Source organism: Rhinoraja longicauda, chromosome 1, assembly GCF_053455715.1.
Source record: "Rhinoraja longicauda isolate Sanriku21f chromosome 1, sRhiLon1.1, whole genome shotgun sequence".
NCBI lineage: Eukaryota > Metazoa > Chordata > Chondrichthyes > Rajiformes > Arhynchobatidae > Rhinoraja > Rhinoraja longicauda.
In genome coordinates this window covers 70,502,686-70,524,425 of record NC_135953.1, presented here as the reverse complement: position 1 = coordinate 70,524,425, position 21,740 = coordinate 70,502,686, and the positions used below count along the sequence as shown (strand labels likewise).

At 42.4% G+C, this 21,740-nt stretch overlaps 1 protein-coding gene across 6 annotated transcripts in view; it reads right to left on the bottom strand.

The window, feature by feature from the left end:
• The window catches only part of arap2 (ArfGAP with RhoGAP domain, ankyrin repeat and PH domain 2), a 325,749-nt gene that overhangs the window by 198,939 nt on the left and 105,070 nt on the right, over positions 1-21,740 (bottom strand). For all 6 annotated transcript variants that reach the window (XM_078400296.1, XM_078400332.1, XM_078400306.1 and 3 more), the window contains one exon: positions 3,311-3,380. In XM_078400296.1, the coding sequence (XP_078256422.1) occupies positions 3,311-3,380 (70 nt within the window). The remainder of the gene's footprint in view (positions 1-3,310; positions 3,381-21,740) is intronic.

Sequence of the window (21,740 nt, the reverse complement as noted above, 5' to 3'; positions counted from 1 at the left end):
CACATCAATCATTAAACTCTACTTGCAAGATGACATTATAGCGTGATAACACTATTGATAAAGCAGAATCACTTCCAGTATCCCACAACTGGCAGCAATATCTAAAGGATCACTTGTTCCCCATCGTCCATTGGGATTTAGTAATTTATTCAGCAATTGTGATATGGTTTTAAAGCAAAATCACTGCTAGGACGCACAAAACAACAAGTGTCATTTTCAGGATGTATAAACAGGGAAGTGCATTAATATCCCCTTTCTGATATGGAACAAAGTGATTTGAGAAAGGTGGGGGAACAGTGGCTTTTGCAAGCTCTTGATAAATAACACCAAGAGAATGCATTCATCAAAAAACACAAATGTTAGTAGAAAGAACAACACACGCAGAAGTGTAATGAAATGTATTGTACAATGCTCAGTCAAATTGTATGACTGAGAGAAACACTTCTCGGTAAAGCAATTTAAATGTCGTTCAGCCAAGAGAGAAGGTCCTGATCTTAGCTGTGAAGTCCAAGAAAATCAATGAAAGATGAAAACGCCTCCTCAGAGAAGAGAGCACTTGGAATGCAATTCCTCAATACATTTTTCCGTCATTCACAGCATCTAAATCCAAAGATACAAGTGAAGACATCCCTCATGGAGATGCAACTTGTAACAAATTGGAGTTTTAATAAATTTCTTTGCAATGATTTTTTGCAATTTATTTTAGAGGCAGCTAAATTTACTTGCTGTTTCCAGCACATCCTCTTCCCAAACAACCACTGGATGCAGGAAATAAAAATAAGTATCACAGCCAGCATTTGGAAAATCAAAAGGAAATCAGGCTGCTTACAAGAGGATAGGAAACAAGAGTCATAATAGTGTTAAGAGAAACATTTCTTGAAGAACAGAAGCAAAATTGACGAAGTGCAATTTGCTTTCATTGTTACTATGTACATTCACTTGCCGTCTATAAATAAAAAACACAGATTAACACTTGGGTTCGTGCTGAATAGGTAACCTTCAAAAGATGAGGTGTATCACCAAGCTTAAAACACAAAGCACAAACCCAATTGACAAACCCTTTGTCCCTGCCTCACCTTGTTTTCAGCTTTCTCCCTCCTACTACAATCAGTCTAATGGAGGATACCGACCATCGCCTAACCATGTCCACCAGAGATTCTGCCTGACCCGCTGAATTACTCCAGCACTTCGTGCTTAACCCCATTGTTAAAGCCAGATTGTGATATCAGGTAACTATTTATTTGGCAGTTAAAGTACAGAGTCATAGAGTGGAAACAGGCCCTTCGGCCCAACTTGCCCACACGGGCCAACATATCTCAGCTACACTAGTCCCACCTGCCTGCGCTTGGTCCATATCCCTCCAAGCCTGTCCTATCCATGTAATTGTCTAACTGTTTCTTAAACGTTGGGCTAGTCCCAGCCTCAACGACCTCCTCTTGTTTCAGCTTGTTCCATACACCCACCACCCTTTGTGTGCAAAAGTTACCCCTCAGATTCCTATTACATCCTTTACCCTTCACCTTGAACCCATGTCCTTTGTTCCTCAATTCCCCTATTCTGGGCAAGCGACTCTGTGTATCGACCTGATCTATTCCTCTCATAATTTTGTACACCTTTAAAAGATCCCCCCTCATCCTCCTGCGCTCCAAGGAATAGAGACCCAGCCTACTCAACCTCTCCCTATAGCTCACACCCTCTAGAACTGACAACATCCTTGTAAATTTTCTCTGAACCCTTTCAAGCTTGACAATATCTTTCCTATAACATGGTGCCCAGAACTTAACACAATATTCGAAATGCGGTCTCATCAACGTCTTATAAAACTGCAACATGATCTCCCAACTTTTATACTCTATACTCTGACTGATGAAGGCCAATGTGCCAAAAGCCTTTTTGACCACCTTATCTGCCTGCGACTAGATCCCTCTGCTCTACAACACGCCCCAGAGGCCTGCCATTCACTGTGTAGGTCCTGCCCTTGTTAAAATCTCAAATTGCAATACCTCACACTTCTCTGTAAACTTCTCAATACAAGATCCTTGAACCATTTACTGATCACCAGTTGCATTTCAGACAGAATGTTACTTAACTTAGTGTTGAAAGGATATGTGTTGGGCGCTGTTTTATTTTTACACAAAGAGAGGGTTGGGTGTTGAAACGCGCTGCCAGGGGTGGTGGTGGAAACTAGTAACATTTTAGAGGCGTTTAGATAGGTACATGGAACTGCACACAATACTCTAAAAGTAACCTTACCAAAGTCTTATAAAGCTGCAGTACCTTTTTCATATTTCATGCACATTGAACCAAAAGCTATGAAATAGCATTGCTCTTAAAAATGCTGCACCGTTTTACGTTCTACAAATATCATCAAGTGGAAAAATCCAAAGATTCTGAAGGAATTAAATTCAATTTGAATTATAATTCCCTTGAATTTCTCCAGTGGCACAAATGCCTACACATAAACCTACATATTGAATTGCTCCCTATCCTTTAATATTTTGAGTTACTGAGCCTTATAACTGAAACAAAACTGTGAACAACCAATTTAAACAATTCTATTTTTAATCAGTTTTTCCTACTTCACACTTAAACCACGTTTACATACAGATACACATAAATGCACAATCCGAAATTGACGTCTTCTTTCTTAACAAGGATACCTTAAAATTCAACCAGCAAAATAAACCAACTTATATAAACAACCAATTTAAACAATTCTATTTTTAATCAGCATTTCCTACTTCACACTTAAACGCATATTTACATATGGATACACACACACACACTCCAAAATTAACGTTTGCTTTATAACAAGGATAACTTAAAATTCATCCAGCAATATAAAACAACTGAAATAAACTTGGTAATCAAATTATTTGGCACACTTTACAACTATAAATAAAAGAGACAGCAACAAGATTTCAGGAAGTTAATGAATCCAAAGCTCATGATAATCAACACAAGGTTTGCTCTGCTGATTATAATCGCATTAACAAAACATCTGAGTGAATGCCAACTTCTGGCTGAGAATGGAATTGAATCCCATTGCATTCCCCCTAATCTCACATGCACCACCAAGATCCCAATCTCAGCTGCATCGCAAGAAAAAAAATCATATTGAATCATCAACGAAACAACTTAAAATTAGGATGACTGAGTTTGTAAACAAAATGAACCAACTTTTATTGCCAACCAACCACATTCTTCTGTACACAGAACATCTTAAATCTGAAAGTTTCCATAGCACAAATAAATGAAATTAAATTTGTTAACAACTCCATAAGGTTACTTTGTAAGTCTTCAAACATACCTTCTCATTGTTGTGGTATGATAAATTCTCTCCATCAAACCTAACCCATCGTTTCTGGAATACACAATTCCTGTAATGAAACAATGAACAAAAATTAAATCAATGCGACTAAATTATACACCGATCAGTCAAAACATTATGACCACTGACAGACGAAGCGAATAACATTGATTACCTTGTTACAATGGCACCTGTCAAGGGGTGGGATATATTAGGCAGCAAGTGACAGTCAGTTCTTGAAGTTGATGTGTTGGATGCAGGAGAAATGGGCAGGAGTAAAGACCTGAGTGACTTTGACAAGGGCCAAATTGTTATGCCAAATGACTGGGTCAGAGCATTTCTGAAATGGCAAGGCTTGTGGGGTTACCAGTGGTGAGTACCTGTCGGCAGTGGTTCGATGAGGGACAAATCACAATCCGGCGACAGGGTGTTTGGTGCCCAAAGCTCATCGATGCACGAGGGCAACTAAAGCTACCCCGTCTGGTCCGAACTGACAGAAGGTCTACTGTGGCACAAGTTACGGAAAATTTTAATGGCGGTCACGGGAGGAATGTGTCACGATACACAGTGCATTGCACCCTGCTGCGTATGGGGCTGCACACGGAGGACCAACAGCATATTAGGTAGGTGGTCATAATGTTTTGGTTCCTCAGGTCATAATGCTTTGGCTAATCGGTGTGTATATATATATATATATATATATATCAAATCTTTGCTGTGCATTAAGGTAATTGAAATAAAAATGTTTATCAATATTTGATTTGTTATTTTGCCATAAAATAGTTTCTGTTAAAATTATTATGATGCCATTCAGGGAGCTTGAGTTGAAACAAAAAAAATCCTGATATTTGAAAGATACAGCTTGAAAACACACCCATCAATGCTCAATGGTCCGTGCCGACCATCACACGACTTCTATGTTGTATCACACTATTGCGTCCACTCCCTACACAAGGGTAATTTTCCAGAGGCTAATTAAGCAACAAACCCACATGTCTTTGAGGTGTGGGAGAAAACCAGAGCACCCGGTGGAAACCCTTGTGGTCATAGGGAGAACGTGCAAACTCCACACAGGCAACACCGGAAGTCAGGATCAAACGTGGGTCTCCACCAGCTGTGCCACGCAGTGTTTTTATAAAGCACCGTTCATTGCCAGGGACAGCAGTTACAGTTGGAACGTAGGGATTCTGATATCTCTCAATGTTGCCTTAGTGAATGACTTGAGTCGTAGAATTACCCATTCGAACATGTACATGAACATGCAACATGTTGGTCTGAAATTACCCTCAGCTACTTAGCAGAGGTGACCTACATTTAAAATGGAAAATGACTGACTATACAGATAACCTTTTCATGGGTCATTGCAGAGTTAAAAACAGCATGGACATATTTCAGCCAAAGATGCATTTGGTGTTTATGGTGCTTTTTGCTCATGAGAAAATGAGATGATAAGACCCACGGCAGTTTTTACTGGTATCATCTGTCTCCGTAAGTTATACAACAAATCATATTTTCATTTTATATCTTCATGGATGTTTTCGGTTCAGGTACTTTACGCACTTGCATGCTTTTTGAGAAAATATTTCTAGAAGGTTAATGAGGGTTCCAATGAACAGGTGTAATATAATGGACTGCAGCAGGCTGGGTTACTGCAGCCAATGTTAAGTGCAAGTAGTATTCAAAGGTCTGCTAATAATTCTCACTTTAGCCCACGAATCCACACCAAGACCCAATTTATAATGCCAATGTGGGAGTGTTTACGGCAGACTGCTTGCCATTGATATGCAAGGTACCGTGAAGCCATAGCTTTCTTTTTCAGCATAGCTCTTTGTTATGTAACTTTAGCAAATGAATGACAGACTTTTGCTATTATTAAAGTGCTTTCCATAAACTGTGTTGCATTGTTAAGTATTTTCTAAATTAAGATCACAGATTCAGCAACAATTCTGGTAACAGAAACCTGTTCCACATACATCACTTCAAACCCAAGGTCATTCCAACATTGGTGATCAGCTACCATACTCAGACTGTACATAAACATTGTCCGAGGGACAGATCCAAACCAATGTCTGTTCTTAAGTTCTGGGAGCAGAATAAGGCCATTTGGCCCATCAAGCCGAATTGCTATTGAAGGAGTGCATCGTCAGTTCACCAGGTTAATTCCTGGGATGGCAGGACTGACATAAGATGAAAGAATGGGTCAACTGGGCTTGTATTCGCTGGAATTTAGACGGGTGAGAGGGGATCTTATAGAAACGTATAACATTCTTAAGGGATTGGACAGGCTAGATGCAGGAAAAATGTTCCCGATGTTGGGGGAGTCCAGAACCAGGGGGTCACAGTTTTGTCGGCCATTTAGGACTGAGATGATGAAAAACGTTTTCACCCAGAGAGTTGTGAATCTGTGGAATTCTCTGCCACAGAAGGCAGTGGGGGACAATTCACTGGATGTTTTCAAGAGAGAGTTAGATTTAGCTCTTAGAGCTAGCAGAATCAAGGGATATGGGGAAAAAGCAGGAACTGATATTGGATGATCGGTGCTAGCTCAAAGGGCCAAATAGTCTACTCCTGCACCTATTTTCTATGTTTCTAAGTCACTCTGTCATTCAATCATGGTTGACCTACCTTTTCCTCTCAACCCCATTCTCCTGCCATCGCCCCATAACCCGTGACACCGGTACTAATCAAGAATCTATCTATCTCTGCCATAAAAATATTGACGGCCTCAACAGCCTTCTGTGGCAATAAATTCCATAGCTTCACCACCCTCTGACTAAAGAAATTCTTTCTCACCTCCTTTCTTAATGTATATCCTTTTATTCTCTGAAACACACGAAAATGGGACTTGCACTAAATAAATGCAAAAGAAAAAGGTTATCCACCAAACTGCCCTGACTATACAACACTATCCCCAGCAACAAAGGTCCACATTGAGACTTTGAAAACATACACAACTTTCCATATTCCAAGAAAGAGATCGAAGGAAAATTGCAGTGTCATCCCCAGTGCACTGTTCCTTTGGCCATCTGCGGCAAGGGTGCTTAAAGATGAAGACCACAAACCAGGCACCAAACTCAGTCCACCAGGCAACAGGGATGCCTTCCCACCGAACACACCTGCAGAACACACTTCAAACAATGGACTGATCCCACAAACGCTCTCGCCGTAACGTCATCGATATCCACCCATAAGATAAGCAAACCCGTGTCAGAGTCCTCTTCCAGGCCAACGTCAATGGCCTAATTACACTGTGCCTGCTCCATTGAACAGGCCTTGTTGTTCACGACTGACATCAGGCTCCTGAAACAGACGCTTCAATCTCGGCATGGTAAATGATCATGAAGAGTGAGGAAAAGCTCCAAGAGCACTCAGCCTCCTTCAGAAAAATGTTATATTCTCACAGAGGTGCGCGGTTCCCTGGTCCAAAATGGAGGTGCAACATACAGCATGGAAACAGGCCCTTCAGCCCAATTTGCCCAAACTGACCAAGATGGCCGTTCTACATTAGTCCCACCTGCATGGGATTTGCCCATATCCCTCTGTATCTTTCCCATCAATGTGCCTATTCAAATGTATTTCAACTACTGTTATTGTACCTGCCTCAACTGTCTCCTCTGGCAGCTCATTCCACATACCCACAATCCACTGTGTGAAAAAGATGCCCCTCAGGTTTCTGAAAGGTTAAATCTTTCTCCTTTCACCTTAAATCTATGCTGTCTGGTTCTGGATTCCCCTAATCTGGGTAAAAGTGTGTATTCACTCAATCCATTTGCATCATGATATTATACACCCCTGATAAGATCACCCCTGAACCTTCTGCGTTCTAATGAATAAAGTCCATGCCTGCCCAACTTCACGTCCTCACGTCCTGGTGACATCCTCGTAAATCTTGCTGCACCCTTTCCAAATTAAAATCCTGGAAGATACTAAACATCTCAAGTATCTCCATCAGAAGCACATAGATGCCCAAAGTCTCGTGTGCTATGCACCCGGCACATCATGCGTGAACCACTGACCCTCTCTGGCAGAATCTGTGAATCCCAATAGGATTTTGCACCATTCAATCAAAACCCACAGAATGGACAAGGAGTAGTCACCTTCATTCCTAAGAATTGTCTCAGAAAAGGAAGAATCCTATTGAATCCTTCAACCAATAACACAATGTCTAAAAAAGACTGACACGATGACTTAGGCAACATTCCCTTCATATTTTTGTGCATCACGATTAATTTTACTGGCAATGTGGTATCCTATAACATTTTCTCATACTTATCTGATTAAAACTCTAACAAAAGGAACTTGAGGAACATTTGAAACAACACCCAACTTCCACCCCCCACCCCCCTTCCCCAAGAAAAACACATGTGTGCCATTTAATTCATTAGTCCAAGTCTCTAGAAATCAGACATACCGTACCGTTAGGTTTTTGGAAACATCACAATATAAAGCTAAATGCCCATTTCACTGTGAGGTAAATGATCAGCTTTTGTTGAATAAAGACCTCATTTAAAAATAAAAAGTGGACCTGTCCTTATCTGCCCTTTCGACATATCCAGAACCTCTCCACTACGCCCACATCCACCACAAACCCACACTGCCACCAGAAAGACTGCAGAACTGTTGTTAACTCACTGGAATTAACAGCCTGCTAACAGCTTTAACAGATGTGTTTTCTGGAAATTAAATTTAATTACGGTTGGTACTTGTGGGGACAATGGTGGGGAAGTGATTTATTTTCTACAAAATTATGAGTCTTAAAAAAAAGTAACTTCGTCACACAGAAAATGAATGCATAATATAGCTCTTAACAGTACATATCTCACCTTTCCTTTGACGTCACTTACAAATCTATATATACACTAAAACTCTCATTTGTTTGTTCCTGACTACAGCCAATTAGCACGATAGCGCGACAATTTTAGGCCCACCTTACGCACCGCCATCCCTTTGGTGCTAATGGAAGTTTCATTGAAATCAGTCTTATATTTTTAAAGTTATTCACATTTTAAAGTTTAAATCTATCTCCTAGGGAGGGAAGGGGGAAGGAGGGAGGGAGGGAGGATAAAAGGGGTTGAAGGGGATGGAGTGGGGGGGGGGGGTGGAGGGAGGGGGAGAGGGTAAGGGGAAAAGAGGGGGAGGGGAGGAAGGGGGGGAGGAGGGGTGGAAGAGGGGGGGAGGAGGGGGGAGAAGGGGGGAGAAGGGGAGAGGGGTAGAGGAAGGAGAGGGGAGGGGAAGGGGGGGAGATGGGAGAGGGGAGGAGAGAGTGCTGCACCAATGCAGGAGACGTTTGGGCCCAAAGGGTCCACTTGGTCTAGTATAAGCTAAAAACTGACATTTATTAACAAATGTAACCCACAAAGCTGTATGTGGATTAGCACGGCTCATGATCTACATCTAGTGTTCAAAGCAGGGACAGCAAGAGCCGGCACATCATGACTGAATATCATTATATATTTATTATCTGTATGTATTGCATTTACAGGCCTGTTAATCTGCTGCAAGTAAGAACCACTGTTCTGTTATCGGTACACATGACAATTAAACACATTTGACTTCAAAACTTTGCCGTCAGTTCCTCACCAATAATTTGAATTGAAAGTAGCCAAGGACAACCTGTGCTCAGTTTTTTTAGAAATATTGGGATAGGAGATGAGTGACAAGAATGACTTCCTAACCTCCAATCTTATGAAAGATTTACTTAATGGGGGCAACAGCAGAATTTATGAATGGCACAAGTTAATCTCAGAGAAAACTTCAAATCTCTCCCTGATTTCATAGTTGGAAAACATTTAAGTAAATACATAAATAAATCTATAATGCTTCAAATTTGCCACTCACTTTACTATTGTACAACGTTGTTATCATTTGCTTGATAATCAGCTGTTTAACCCTTTATTAACTATAGGTAGACAAATAATACATTTTGCTCGAAGATAGATACATTTTGCTGCCAGCTTTCTCCAAAAGAACAATGTATTTTTGCAACCACAACCTGATATGCTTTTCTTCGACATGTTTACATTGGAATCAGAGATGCAGTGCAGAGAAACAGGTTCGTTGTTCCACTTAGCCAATCACAACAATCAACCAGCCAACTACACTAATCCAATATTAATCCATTTTGTTTATTCACACCACATTCTCACCAATTTTCATCAGATTTCACCACTCACCTGTCCACCAGCGATCATTTACAGTGGTCACATAACCTGCACATGTTTGAGATGCAGGAGGAAAACAAGCATCCCGGGGAAAATCATGCAGTCACAGGGAGAACGTACAAACTCCACATAGACAGGACGAGGTCTGGATTGAATCCAGGTCTCTGGCGCTGTGAGGCAGCAACTCTTCTAGCTGCACCACAATGCTGTCCATTCTAGAGGATATTTATTCACAAAATGCTGGAGTAACTCAGCAGGTCAGGCAGCATCTCAGGAGAGCAGGAATGGGTGACGTTTCGGGTCGAGACCCTTCTTCAGACTCTGAAGAAGGGTCTCGACACGAAACGTCACCCATTCCTGCTCTCCTGAGATGCTGCCTAACCTGCTGAGTTACTCCAGCATTTTGTGAATAAATACCTTCGATTTGTACCAGCATCTGCAGTTATTTTCTTATATTATCCATTCTAGAGGATGTCACTTTGTGCTCCACTCCAGGGTAACACTAGAATACAATAGCAAACCCGGCTTCTTTAACGCAAACTACCTTCTTAAATCTCTTTCCCTTGTGACACTAAACGCTCAATTACTCCAGCACTTTGTGTTTTCTTATGTAAACTAGCATCTGCAGTTCCTCATTTCTACTGGTATTCACTGTGCATTTTAACAATCGAAAGGAAAGCGATCATCATCAGGCAAGAGGGGAGGGCACCACAGAAAAAGAAGAGGCACATCCTAAGGATAAGAGTTTAAAAAATAAAGGAAGTGTCGCACCACTGGGCAGACATAAAGCTGGTGAGAGGATCAAGAATTATTTAAATGAAGGCAGGTGAATGTTAAATGTGAAAGGGACTCTTCCTCTGGCATTCAGCTCATCTTACATAATCCTGGTCTCTGATCTTCTTAAATAGGCTTCTGACAGGGATATTATTACTCCACAGTTGTTCACAAGTTTCCCCCGAGGGCTGTAATTACATTTTGTTGCAACTTGATTCATTTGTACGTTTCTTTATTATTGCTGGAATAGCCCACAATTGCCACAGAATCCAAAGGTCACAGTTTCAATCTCTATTCTAGGACTTGTGCATGCATATATTATCCTGACACTGCAGAGCAGTGCTGAGCATGGCTGCACTGTTAGATGTACTGACGTTCAGTTAAGATGTTAAATCATCTGTCCTCCTTCTGATCGGCTGTGCCTCAATAGATGCAGAAAGTCAAGTCAATTTTTGTATGGCACATTTAAAAACAACCCACGTTAACCAAAGTGCTGTACATCAGTTCAGGTACTAAGAACGGACATACAATGGCACACAAACATAACAGCACATACATAAACAGTTCACAGCGCCCCCTCAGAGGGCCTCAAATGCTAGGGAGTAGAAATAGGTTTTGAGCCTGGACTTAAAGGAGTCGATGGAGGGGGCAGTTCTGATGGGGAGAGGGATGCTGTTCCACAGTCTAGGAGCTGCAGCTGCAAAAGCGCGGTCACCCCTGAGCTTAAGCCTAGACCGCAGGATAGTCAGTAGCCCAAAGTCAGCCGACCTGATGGACCTGGAGATAGAGTGGTGGGTTAGAAGATTTTTGATATGGGGGGAGCAAGCCCGTTTAGGGCTTTGTATGTGAATAGGAGGAGCTTGATGTTGAAAGGTCATCATGCACCCTGGCCACCTTTCCTCTCTCTACCAAAAGCACTAAAAACACTTCTGCCTGGTGAAATCAATGGAGCATTTTGTCTAGAGTCGCCGATAGCTCGTTTCCCTTTGACAAGGTGCTCATGAGGTAAGAAACAGATCCTGACACAGAACATGGGCCATCTTGTTTTGGTGCAGGAGACTCCTCGGTGCTTTCTGCAAGGTCCTTCCTGATCTTTGATCGCCGTTTCAGCAAAAGATCGGCAGCCAACCAAAGGAATGAATTGACAGGGATGGTAGCTTATGTCGATCTTCCACTGTGGAGAGAGCAGATCAGACAATGCCTCGAAGAAAATTGCACGCCCTTATGCACAGAGGCAACACCGGGTGGCGCCAGCAATGGCTGCCTCGTCAACAGTCTGTCTGTCCTTTCTTTCTTTTGTGTTTAATAGTATGTGTTAAATGTGTGTTTTTTGTGTTCTTTTGCTTGTTGTATGTGGGGGGTGGGGGGGAGTTGAGGAAACTTTTTCTAATCTCTTACCTCGACGGAGATACAATTTTTTTCTGTATCGTATCTCCATCCGCACTACGGCCTAACATCAAGGAGAAAGTCTTTTGAGAACTCCACCATGGGTGCTATGGGACTGTAACATCGTGGAGCCTGCAATCCCTTTGCCAGGGATCGACCTCGGAGCTCCAACCGCGGGTGCTTGCAGACTTAACATCATGGAGCTCGCGGTTTCTGGTCAGAGACCGACATCAGGAACTCCAGGTCGCAGGGGTTCGATCGCCCCGACGTGGGACTTTTGATCGCCCCACATGGGGGTTTCGACCACCAGCTGCGGGAGCTTCGATCGCCCCAATGGATAGTTCAACTGCCTCGACCGCGGGAGAATAAAGAGTAAGAAGATTGGACTTCCATCACAGTGAGGAATGTGGGGAATCTGCCGTGGTGGATGTTTATGGTCACTTTTATGTAGTTGTGTGCTTTTTTTTCGTATGGCTGTATGGTAATTTGCAGATCACTGTACCTTAATTGGTCTTAAATTCAAACAAACATCTTTATATTTATGATTTGTGTGAAGATTAGTTTTGAAATTACACTTTTTGGGCAAATATTTCTGAACTCATCATGTTCAAACAGAGTTGATTGCTTGAACCTGTCAGAATAAGGGAGGCCAGATACTACAAGTAGCAAATGAGCATTGCAGAGAATAATATTCAGAGTCGGCACATATGGACGTGTCTATACAGCAATTTAAACGCAGAGAACACAACTATTATTTTCCAATCTTCTGGACAGTTAGGCATATCGTGGTTATAAATTTAGCGCACTGTTGCTTCTACCCACTTATCCATTTAACGTTTAATGCTTTCCAGCTAATAGTCAAAGTCAGGCTCTACTGGACGTCTCATTTTATCATTTACGAAAGTCAAGGACGATAACAAGAGCACAAAATACAATCAGCAGTCAACATAAAATAACAAGGAGATTTTTCTGTTCGATTGCTACGCTCAACAAATTATCTGGGTATTGGACGTGTAGGAGCACTGCCTGGATTATAAGAAGAGGTAATTCTCTTCCAGCTTGATGTTTGAAAAAAATCCACAAAATATTAGCAAATTAAATGGGAAGATTACCAATCACATTATCCTACCTAACCAAGGCTCCATATCAAAAGTAAATTAACTAAAAGAAAATCACTTGTAGGATCAGGTGCTATTTAAACAGAAGCTCATTGGTCCACTCTGGGCCAAGGCTGTCAATGAACTCCACTTGGCAGGTACCTGTGTCAGGGGTTATGGGGAGAAGGCAGGAGAATGGGGTTGAGAGGGAGAGATAGTTCAGCCATGATTGAATGGCGGAGTAGACCTGATAGGCCAAATGGCCTAATTCTACTCCTATCATTTATGAATTGGCACTGTTGGGAAATTATTGAATTGAATTAAATACTTTAATGTCACGTGACAAGTCACAGTGAAATTCTTTGCTTGCATACCCAACGTATGCAAATAGTCGCCATAAAGGGTACTTAAAGCTACAAATTCCTTCCCCCCCCACCACCAGTTCCCCCTTTCATCCCCCCACGGCGATCCCCCCAAGCCGAGTCCTCCATTGTCCATTGTTCTTCCCCCTCCTCACGGTGGTCCCCCCCCCCCCCCCGCCGGGTCCTCCTTTGTTCCTTCCCTTGGCAGCGGCGTCCTCACTTCCACGAGTCCGTCCTCGTCCGTCGGTCGATTCAACAATGCTATGCCAATTAAATTACTCTACGTTAGCCCAGAAACCATACAATATTTCTCACAAACAATTCCAGCTCCCAGGGCACAGAATGTACAAAGATCGAGCCGACCAGTATGTCTGACAGTTGTCCAAACAATGTCCAAAAAGCCTTAGAATTGGTTGCGAATGCTGAATAGAGCACAATTGTCACCTACAAAAAAGCAGTACAGTAAAATCTGACAAACTGCTATCCCAGTCATAGAGTGATACAGTGTATAAACAGGCCCTTCGGCCCTACATGTCCCACACTGGCCAACATGTCCCGGCTGCACTAGTCCCACCTGCCTGCATTTGGCCCATATCCCTCCAAACCTGACCTATCCATGTACCTGTCTAACTGTTTCTTAAACGTTGGGATAGTCCCTGCCTCAACTACCTTAAACCTATGTCCTTTGGTCCTCGATTCGCCTACTCTGGGCAAGAGACTCTGTGCATCTATACAACCTCTTCCAGTGTTCAGAAATTATTCAAAAAGTGTCTCACCAGTTGCTGGTTGCCATGCGCCCTTTAACACATGGGATCTTAGTTTCAGTCTTCACATTAAACACTTGAGACGTGTAGGAAGGAACTGCAGATGCTGGTTTGCACCAAAGATCGACACAAAATGCTGGAGTAACTCAGTGGGTCAGGCAGCATCTCTGGAAAAAAGGAATAGGTGACGTTTCAGGACAGGTCTGATGAAGGGGCTTAACCAGAAACATCACCTGTTCCTTTTTGCAAGAGATGCTGCTTGACCCACATTAAACACATGGGACTCCAGTTCCCCCATTCCCATTAAACACACAGGAGCCCAGCTCCTGTACTTGCATCAAACACAGAGGTCCTGGCTGCCACATTAGCTTCAACACACTGCTCCCCGGCCCTCACATACCATGAAACCCAAAGGTGATGGTTTCAAAGTAAATAGTTGGCTCTTCAGTGCTGAGGTAATACGCGTAAAGTCGAGATAGTGTGATAAAATTTTGAACATTAAAGGAAACTTGACCAAGTGGACCCATTGGGCCCAAACCTCTCCTCCATTGGTGCAGCACCCTCTCCTACCCACCTCCCTCCCCTCCCCCTCCCCCAGGGGTACACAACGTATAGAAAAGACAGACAGGTGGGCAGAGGGGGTGGGGTTGCTCTGCTGGTGATGTTGAATCAGTATGGATAGAAATGAGGAATTGTAAGGGTAAAAAGACCCTAATGGGAGTTATCTATAGGCCCCCAAACAGTAGCCTCGACATAGGGTGCAAGTTGAATCAGGAGATAAAATTGGCGTGTCACAAATGTAATGCTACGGTGGTTATGGGAGATTTCAACATGCAGGTAGACTGGGAAAATCAGGTTGGAAATGGACCCCAGGAAAGAGAGTTTGTAGAGTGCCTTCGAGATGGATTCTTAGAACAGCTTGTACTGGAGCCTACCAGGGAGAAGGCAATTCTGGATTTAGTGTTGTGTAATGATCCTGATCTGATAAGGGGACTAGAGGTTAAAGAGCCATTAGGAGGCAGTGATCACAACATGATAAGTTTTACTCTGCAAATGGAAAGGCAGAAGGGAAAATCGGAAGTGTCAGTATTACAGTATAGCAAAGGGGATTACAGAGGCATGAGGCAGGAGCTGGCCAAAATTGACTGGAAGGAGGCCCTAGCAGGGAAGACGGTAGAACAGCAATGGCAGGTATTCCTGGGAATAATGCAGAGGTTGCAGGATCAATTTATCCCAAAGAGGCGGAAAGACTCTAAGGGGAGTAAGAGACACCTGTGGCTGACAAGGGAAGTCAAGGACAGCATAAAAATTAAGGAGAGGAAGTATAACATAGCAAAGGGAAGTGGGAAGACAGAGGATTGGGACTCTTTTAAAGAGCAACAAAAGTTAACTAAAAAGGCAATACGGGGAGAAAAGATGAGGTACGAGGGTAAACTAGCCAATAATATAAAGGAGGATAGCAAAAGTTTTTTTAGGTACGTGAAGAGGAAAAAAATAGTCACGGCAAATGTGGGTCCCTTGAAGACAGAAGCAGGGGAATTTATTATGGGGAACAAAGAAATGGCAGACGAGTTAAACCGTTACTTTGGATCTGTCTTTACTGAGGAAGATACACACAATCTCCCAAATGTTCTAGGGGCCGGAGAACCTAGGGTGATGGAGGAACTGAAGGAAATCCACATTAGGCAAGAAATTGTTTTGGGTAGACTGATGAGACTGAAGGCTGATAAATCCCCAGGGCCTGATGGTCTGCATCCCAGGGTACTTAAGGAGGTGGCTCTAGAAATAGTGGAAGCATTGGAGATTATTTTTCAATGTTCTATAGATTCAGGATCAGTTCCTGTGGATTGGAGGATAGCAAATGTTATCCCACTTTTTAAGAAAGGAGGGAGAGAGAAAACGGGTAATTATAGACCAGTTAGTCTGACATCAGTGGTGGGGAAGATGCTGGAGTCAATTATAAAAGACGAAATTGCTGAGCATTTGGATAGCAGTAACAGGATCATTCCGAGTCAGCATGGATTTACGAAGGGGAAATCATGCTTGACAAATCTACTGGAATTTTTTGAGGATGTAACTAGGAAAATTGACAGGGGAGAGTCGGTAGATGTGGTGTACCTCGACTTTCAGAAAGCCTTCGACAAGGTCCCACATAGGAGATTAGTGGGCAAAATTAGAGCACATGGTATTGGGGGTAGGGTACTGACATGGATAGAAAATTGGTTGACAGACAGAAAGCAAAGAGTGGGGATAAATGGGTCCCTTTCGGAATGGCAGGCAGTGACCAGTGGAGTACCGCAAGGTTCGGTGCTGGGACCCCAGCTATTTACGATATACATTAATGACTTAGATGAAGGGATTAAAAGTACCATTAGCAAATTTGCAGATGATACTAAGCTGGGGGGTAGTGTGAATTGTGAGGAAGATGCAATAAGGCTGCAGGGTGACTTGGACAGGTTGTGTGAGTGGGCGGATACATGGCAGATACAGTTTAATGTAGATAAGTGTGAGGTTATTCACTTTGGAAGTAAGAATAGAAAGACAGATTATTATCTGAATGGTGTCAAGTTAGGAAGAGGGGATGTTCAACGAGATCTGGGTGTCCTAGTGCATCAGTCACTGAAAGGAAGCATGCAGGTACAGCAGGCAGTGAAGAAAGCCAATGGAATGTTGGCCTTCGTAACAAGAGGAGTTGAGTATAGGAGCAAAGAGGTCCTTCTACAGTTGTACCGGGCCCTGGTGAGACCGCACCTGGAGTACTGTGTGCAGTTTTGGTCTCCAAATTTGAGGAAGGATATTCTTGCTATTGAGGGCGTGCAGCGTAGGTTCACTAGGTTAATCCCGGAATGGCGGGGCTGTCGTATGTTGAAAGGCTGGAGCAATTAGGCTTGTATACACTGGAATTTAGAAGGATGAGGGGGGATTTTATTGAAACATATAAGATAATTAGGGGGATTGGACACATTAGAGGCAGGAAACATGTTCCCAATGTTGGGGAGTCCAGAACAAGGGGCCACAGTTTAAGAATAAGGGGTAGGCCATTTAGAACGGAGATGAGGAAGAACTTTTTCAGTCAGAGAGTGGTGAAGGTGTGGAATCCTCTGCCTCAGAAGGCAGTGGAGGCCAGTTCGTTGGATGCTTTCAAGAGAGAGCTGGATAGAGCTCTTAAGGATAGCGGAGTGAGGGGGTATGGGGAGAAGGCAGGAACGGGGTACTGATTGAGAGTGATCAGCCATGATCGCATTGAATGGCGGTGCTGGCTCGAAGGGCTGAATGGCCTACTCCTGCACCTATTGTCTATTGTCTATTGCCCTCTCCTCCCCACTTCCCCTTCCCCCTCAACCACCCTTATCCACCCTCCTCCCCCCTCCCTCCCTCCCCCCTCCCTAGGAGATAGATTTAAACTTTAAAATGTGAATAACTTTAAAAATATAACACCGATTTCAATAAAACTACTTGCTTTACCATTAAAGTGACAACGGTGAGTAAGGTGGGCCTAAAATTGTCACGCTGTCGTGTACTGTTTTGGCTGTAGTTCGATCACAAATAAACGAGAGTTTTAGTATTTAGATGAACTTTTGAGGTTAGTGCAGGTAGGGTTGTAAAATACATTGAATGGCTGGACAGGCACAATGAACAACATGGCTACACCTGCTTATATCTCATTTGTTTTATGTAAAATTAAGAGATATTTTGTTGGACCAGAGCAGGAGATTACTACATTACAGCCTTTGTGAAGCCTGCTAATTGTGAGGAGCCTGATCCATGAATGTGCAACTCCTAGAAATTATATTTCTCACTTTGAGAAAAATCACTGGAGAAATACATAAATGGAAATATGTGTAATGAGCTGAGAATTATACATGATGGAAAAAAGGCAATTTTTGATCACTGGTGCATTGGATCTAAATAGACAAAAGCTGCACAATAGAACAAAACTCCCAATCCCTAAATGATTTGTCCTATAAAACTTTATTCGAAGAACCCTTTCAGCAGTCCAAGCAGACAGAAGATATTGTGCATTATCAGATTGGGCACACGGAATTATTCCCAACAACAGGTGCTGTGTATTTTATTAAATACATCTATGCCAGAAACGGGCAGATTAGTCCTACAATGACCAGTATATCTGTTCATGCCCACTTCCTTCCAGATTTTGTTTTCAAACCGGCTGAATAAAATTAACTTTCTCTTGACCACACAAATAGCAGGAAATTTGATCAAAAATCCACATGATACACAGAGCCCTGCTCTCATCGGGTGCAGCTGTGTAATTAATCTGTAATTTTCCCATATAGTGTATATAAAACATGACATCTCATTCCAATAACTGGAACATTCCTCTCCCAACATGAGAAGAGGTTAAAGGAGGAATTCATGAACTGATCCTTGCATTGAGATGTTCACTCTATTCATTCTAGCTGCTTCTGCAAAAAGACAGGAGTTCAGTACCAAGGACTTGACCAGAAGATTGGTAGATAATCTTCAATATTCCCTTTAAATAGTGCCCCAGTTTAACAAGATCTGTTCTAGTTAGGGTTTTATCTTCATCCAATCAGGCCTTTTTTTTTACAACCATGACCTCAAAAAATACTAATGAACCGAGAGCTGTTTATTGTAAGGGTTTTGCTGAACAAGTGGAAAGGAGTCTTGTTGCAACTGAATAAAGCTTGATTGAATATACAAGAAGGAACTGCAAATGCTGGTTTGCACCGAAGATAGACACAAAATGTTGGAGTAAATCAACAGCTCAGCCTACTCCTTTTCTCCAGAGATGCTGCACCTATACCCTTTCACCAGAGATGCTGCCTGACCCGCTGAGTTACTACTGGTATTTTATGTCAAAGCTTGAATGAAGGCAGGTAATATGTCCCAAGAAAGGATGACTGACTTAGAGAAAGGCTGTTTAGATTCACCTTTTCAATGCCCTGGATGAAAGTGGTTGTGATCTGGGAAGAGATCAAGCTGAGAGGAATTTACACTCATTGACAATTAGAAGAACGAGAGACGGTGTGTGGGAATGTGACAAGCTTCTGAAAGGGATTGAAGGGATAATTTAGGACTCTGCTCAACAGAAAACCAAAACCTGACCCTAACTAGTCCAAACCTACTCAATCTCTCATCATTTTTTTGAAACAGAACATCAACCCAACACAAAGTCAGGCTCTGTTGGACCTGGGTCAGGTAGCCAGCCCCTTTGGAAGAGCATTTCCTCTGCCGAAGGTGCATGGATCACAGTGAAATACTCCAAGTACAGGGTTGTCAGGCATTTAGGATTGAAAAGAGGAAACATTTCTGTACAGTGGGTTAAAAAGCATTGGAACCCTCTGCCCCACAGAACTGCCGATTCTCATTCATAGTGCATATTTAAGTTTGTCTGCATAGATTTTGAGATCAATGGATGCAAGGAACATGAATTCAACCTGCCATTAAAATGGAAGGATAGAGCAGACTGCAGACCTGGATGGCTTATTCCTGCCAACTTATTTTTAAAGGCAAAAAATGACCCAACAGAAATCCAAGAAAAACTGGGCATTCAAAATACAGACGACCTTCTGCATCAAGTGTCATGAAATATCCTAGGCCTGGTTATGGCAAAATTAATAGAAATTCCAATAAACTGCACTAAATAAGCATCTTAGTGACATGTAAATGTAGTAAAGCACTTTATTTTTCAATTTCCTTTTTTCTTTCCAATTCAAAGACTTCAAATTTTTACTTGTGGGAGACCCGCAAACTAAAGCTCCCTTCACATCCCTTATTAATCTCTTGAACAAAGGGATTTATCCTGCACAGATCATTCTCAATGTAAAACCAATAGAATTGCCTTTAATGAAAACACTTAATTTACTGGATGTTTTAAGGAAATTAGTCAAAATACCAGACAAATGAAAATTTGGACCACAATGCTTCAAACATCTCAGACCTTGGTCTCTTTTGAAAAATAGGAAAAAAGAGCACTTGCAGAAATGTTTAAAGAAATGCTCTTAAATTGATTTAATACAGTGACAAGGAGGTTAAAATCCTTCAAGTTATTTATCCTATCATTTTATTTGACACAATATGGGAAAAAATAACATGATAATTTGTTGGTCTCCACTTGTAACCAATTCTGTGCAATATGTTCTTCTATTTGGAGAATATTTATCTCATCAAGCAATATTGGGCAAACAGCAGCTCAGTTGAGACACAAGGAACTTTGTGTTCCTTTTGCTGGAATCTTGCGTAAAATACAAAGTGTTGGAGTAACTCAGCAGGTCAGGCAGCATCTGTTGAAAGAATGGTTGAATGACATTTTGGGTCGGGACCCTTCTTCAGACACATTTTGGGTCAGGACTCTTATTCAGACTTCATCAGCCGGGTCATCACTGGTCTCTTTTTCTTAAAAGCCTGGGAACTATTCACCAGAGTGTCTAACATCTGTTGTAGGCAAGTCAATGGAGAGGATTCTGAGGGATAAGATATAGATGCATAGATAGACAGGGGCTGCTTCGCAATAGTCAGCAAGGTGTTGTACATGGGAGATAATGTCTAATGAATCTGTTTGAGTTTTTTGAAGAATTAACCAAAAAGGTTGATGGGGATAGAGCCGTAGACTTCAGCAAGACATTTGATAAGCTTCCACATGGTAGGCTGGTCTGGAAGGTTAGATTGCATTGGATCTAGGGAGAGCTAATGGACAGGATAGAGAATTGGCTTCATGGAAGGAAGCAGAAGGTGATGGAGGATTGTTTTTCAGACTGGAGGCCTATGACTAGATGTGTGCCTCCGGGATCGATTCTGAGTCGATTGTGGTTTATAACAACAATTTGGATATAGTCATACAAGACATTTGTGAGGGCGCATTAAGAGTATTGTGTTAAGTATTGTTCACACTGCTACAGGAAAGTGTTAAGCTGAAAAGAGTGCAGAGAAGATTTACGAGGATATTGCCATGACTTGAGGCCCTGTGTCATAGAGTGTGAAAACAGGCCCTTCGGCCCAATTTGCCCACACCGGCTACAGTAGTCCTGCATGCTTGTGTTTGGTCCACATCCCTCCAAACCTATCCTATTCATGTACCCGTCTAACTGTATCTTAAACATTGGGATAGTCTCTGCCTCAATTACCTCCGCAGGCAGCTCGTTCCATACACCCACCACCCTTTGTGTGAAAAAGTCACCCCTCAAATTCCTATTAAATCTTTTCCCCTTTGCCTTAAACCTATGACCACTAGTCCTCAATTCATCTACTCTGGACAAGAGACTCTGTGCATTTACCCAATTTATTCATCTCATAATTGTATACACCGCTATAAGATTACCCCTCATCCCCCTGCGCTCCAGGGAATAGAGTCCCAGCCAACTCAACTTCTCACTATAACTCAGACCCTCGAGTCCTGGCAACATCCTCAGAAATCTTTTCTGTACCCTTTCCAGCTTGACAACATCTTTCCTCTAACATGGTGCCCAGAACTAAACACAATACTCTAAATGCGGCCTCACCAACGTCTTATATAACTGCAACATGACCTCCCAACTTCTATACTCAATACTCTGACTGATGAAGGCCAATGTGTCAAAAGCTTTTCTGACCACCCAATCTACCTGCCACTCCACCTTCAAGGAACTATACACCTGCACTCCTGGATCCCTCTGCTCTACAACACTCCCCAGAGCCCTACCATTCACTGTGTAGGTCCTGCCCATGTTAGACTTCCCAAAATGCAAAACCTCAGATTTCTCCAGATTCCATCAACCATTCTTCAGCCCACGTGGCCAACCGATCAAGATCCTGCTACAATTTTGCACAACCATCTTCACTATCTGCAATACCACCCACTTTTGTATCATCTGCAAACTTGCTAATCTTGCCATATACATTCTCATCCAAATCACTGATATAGA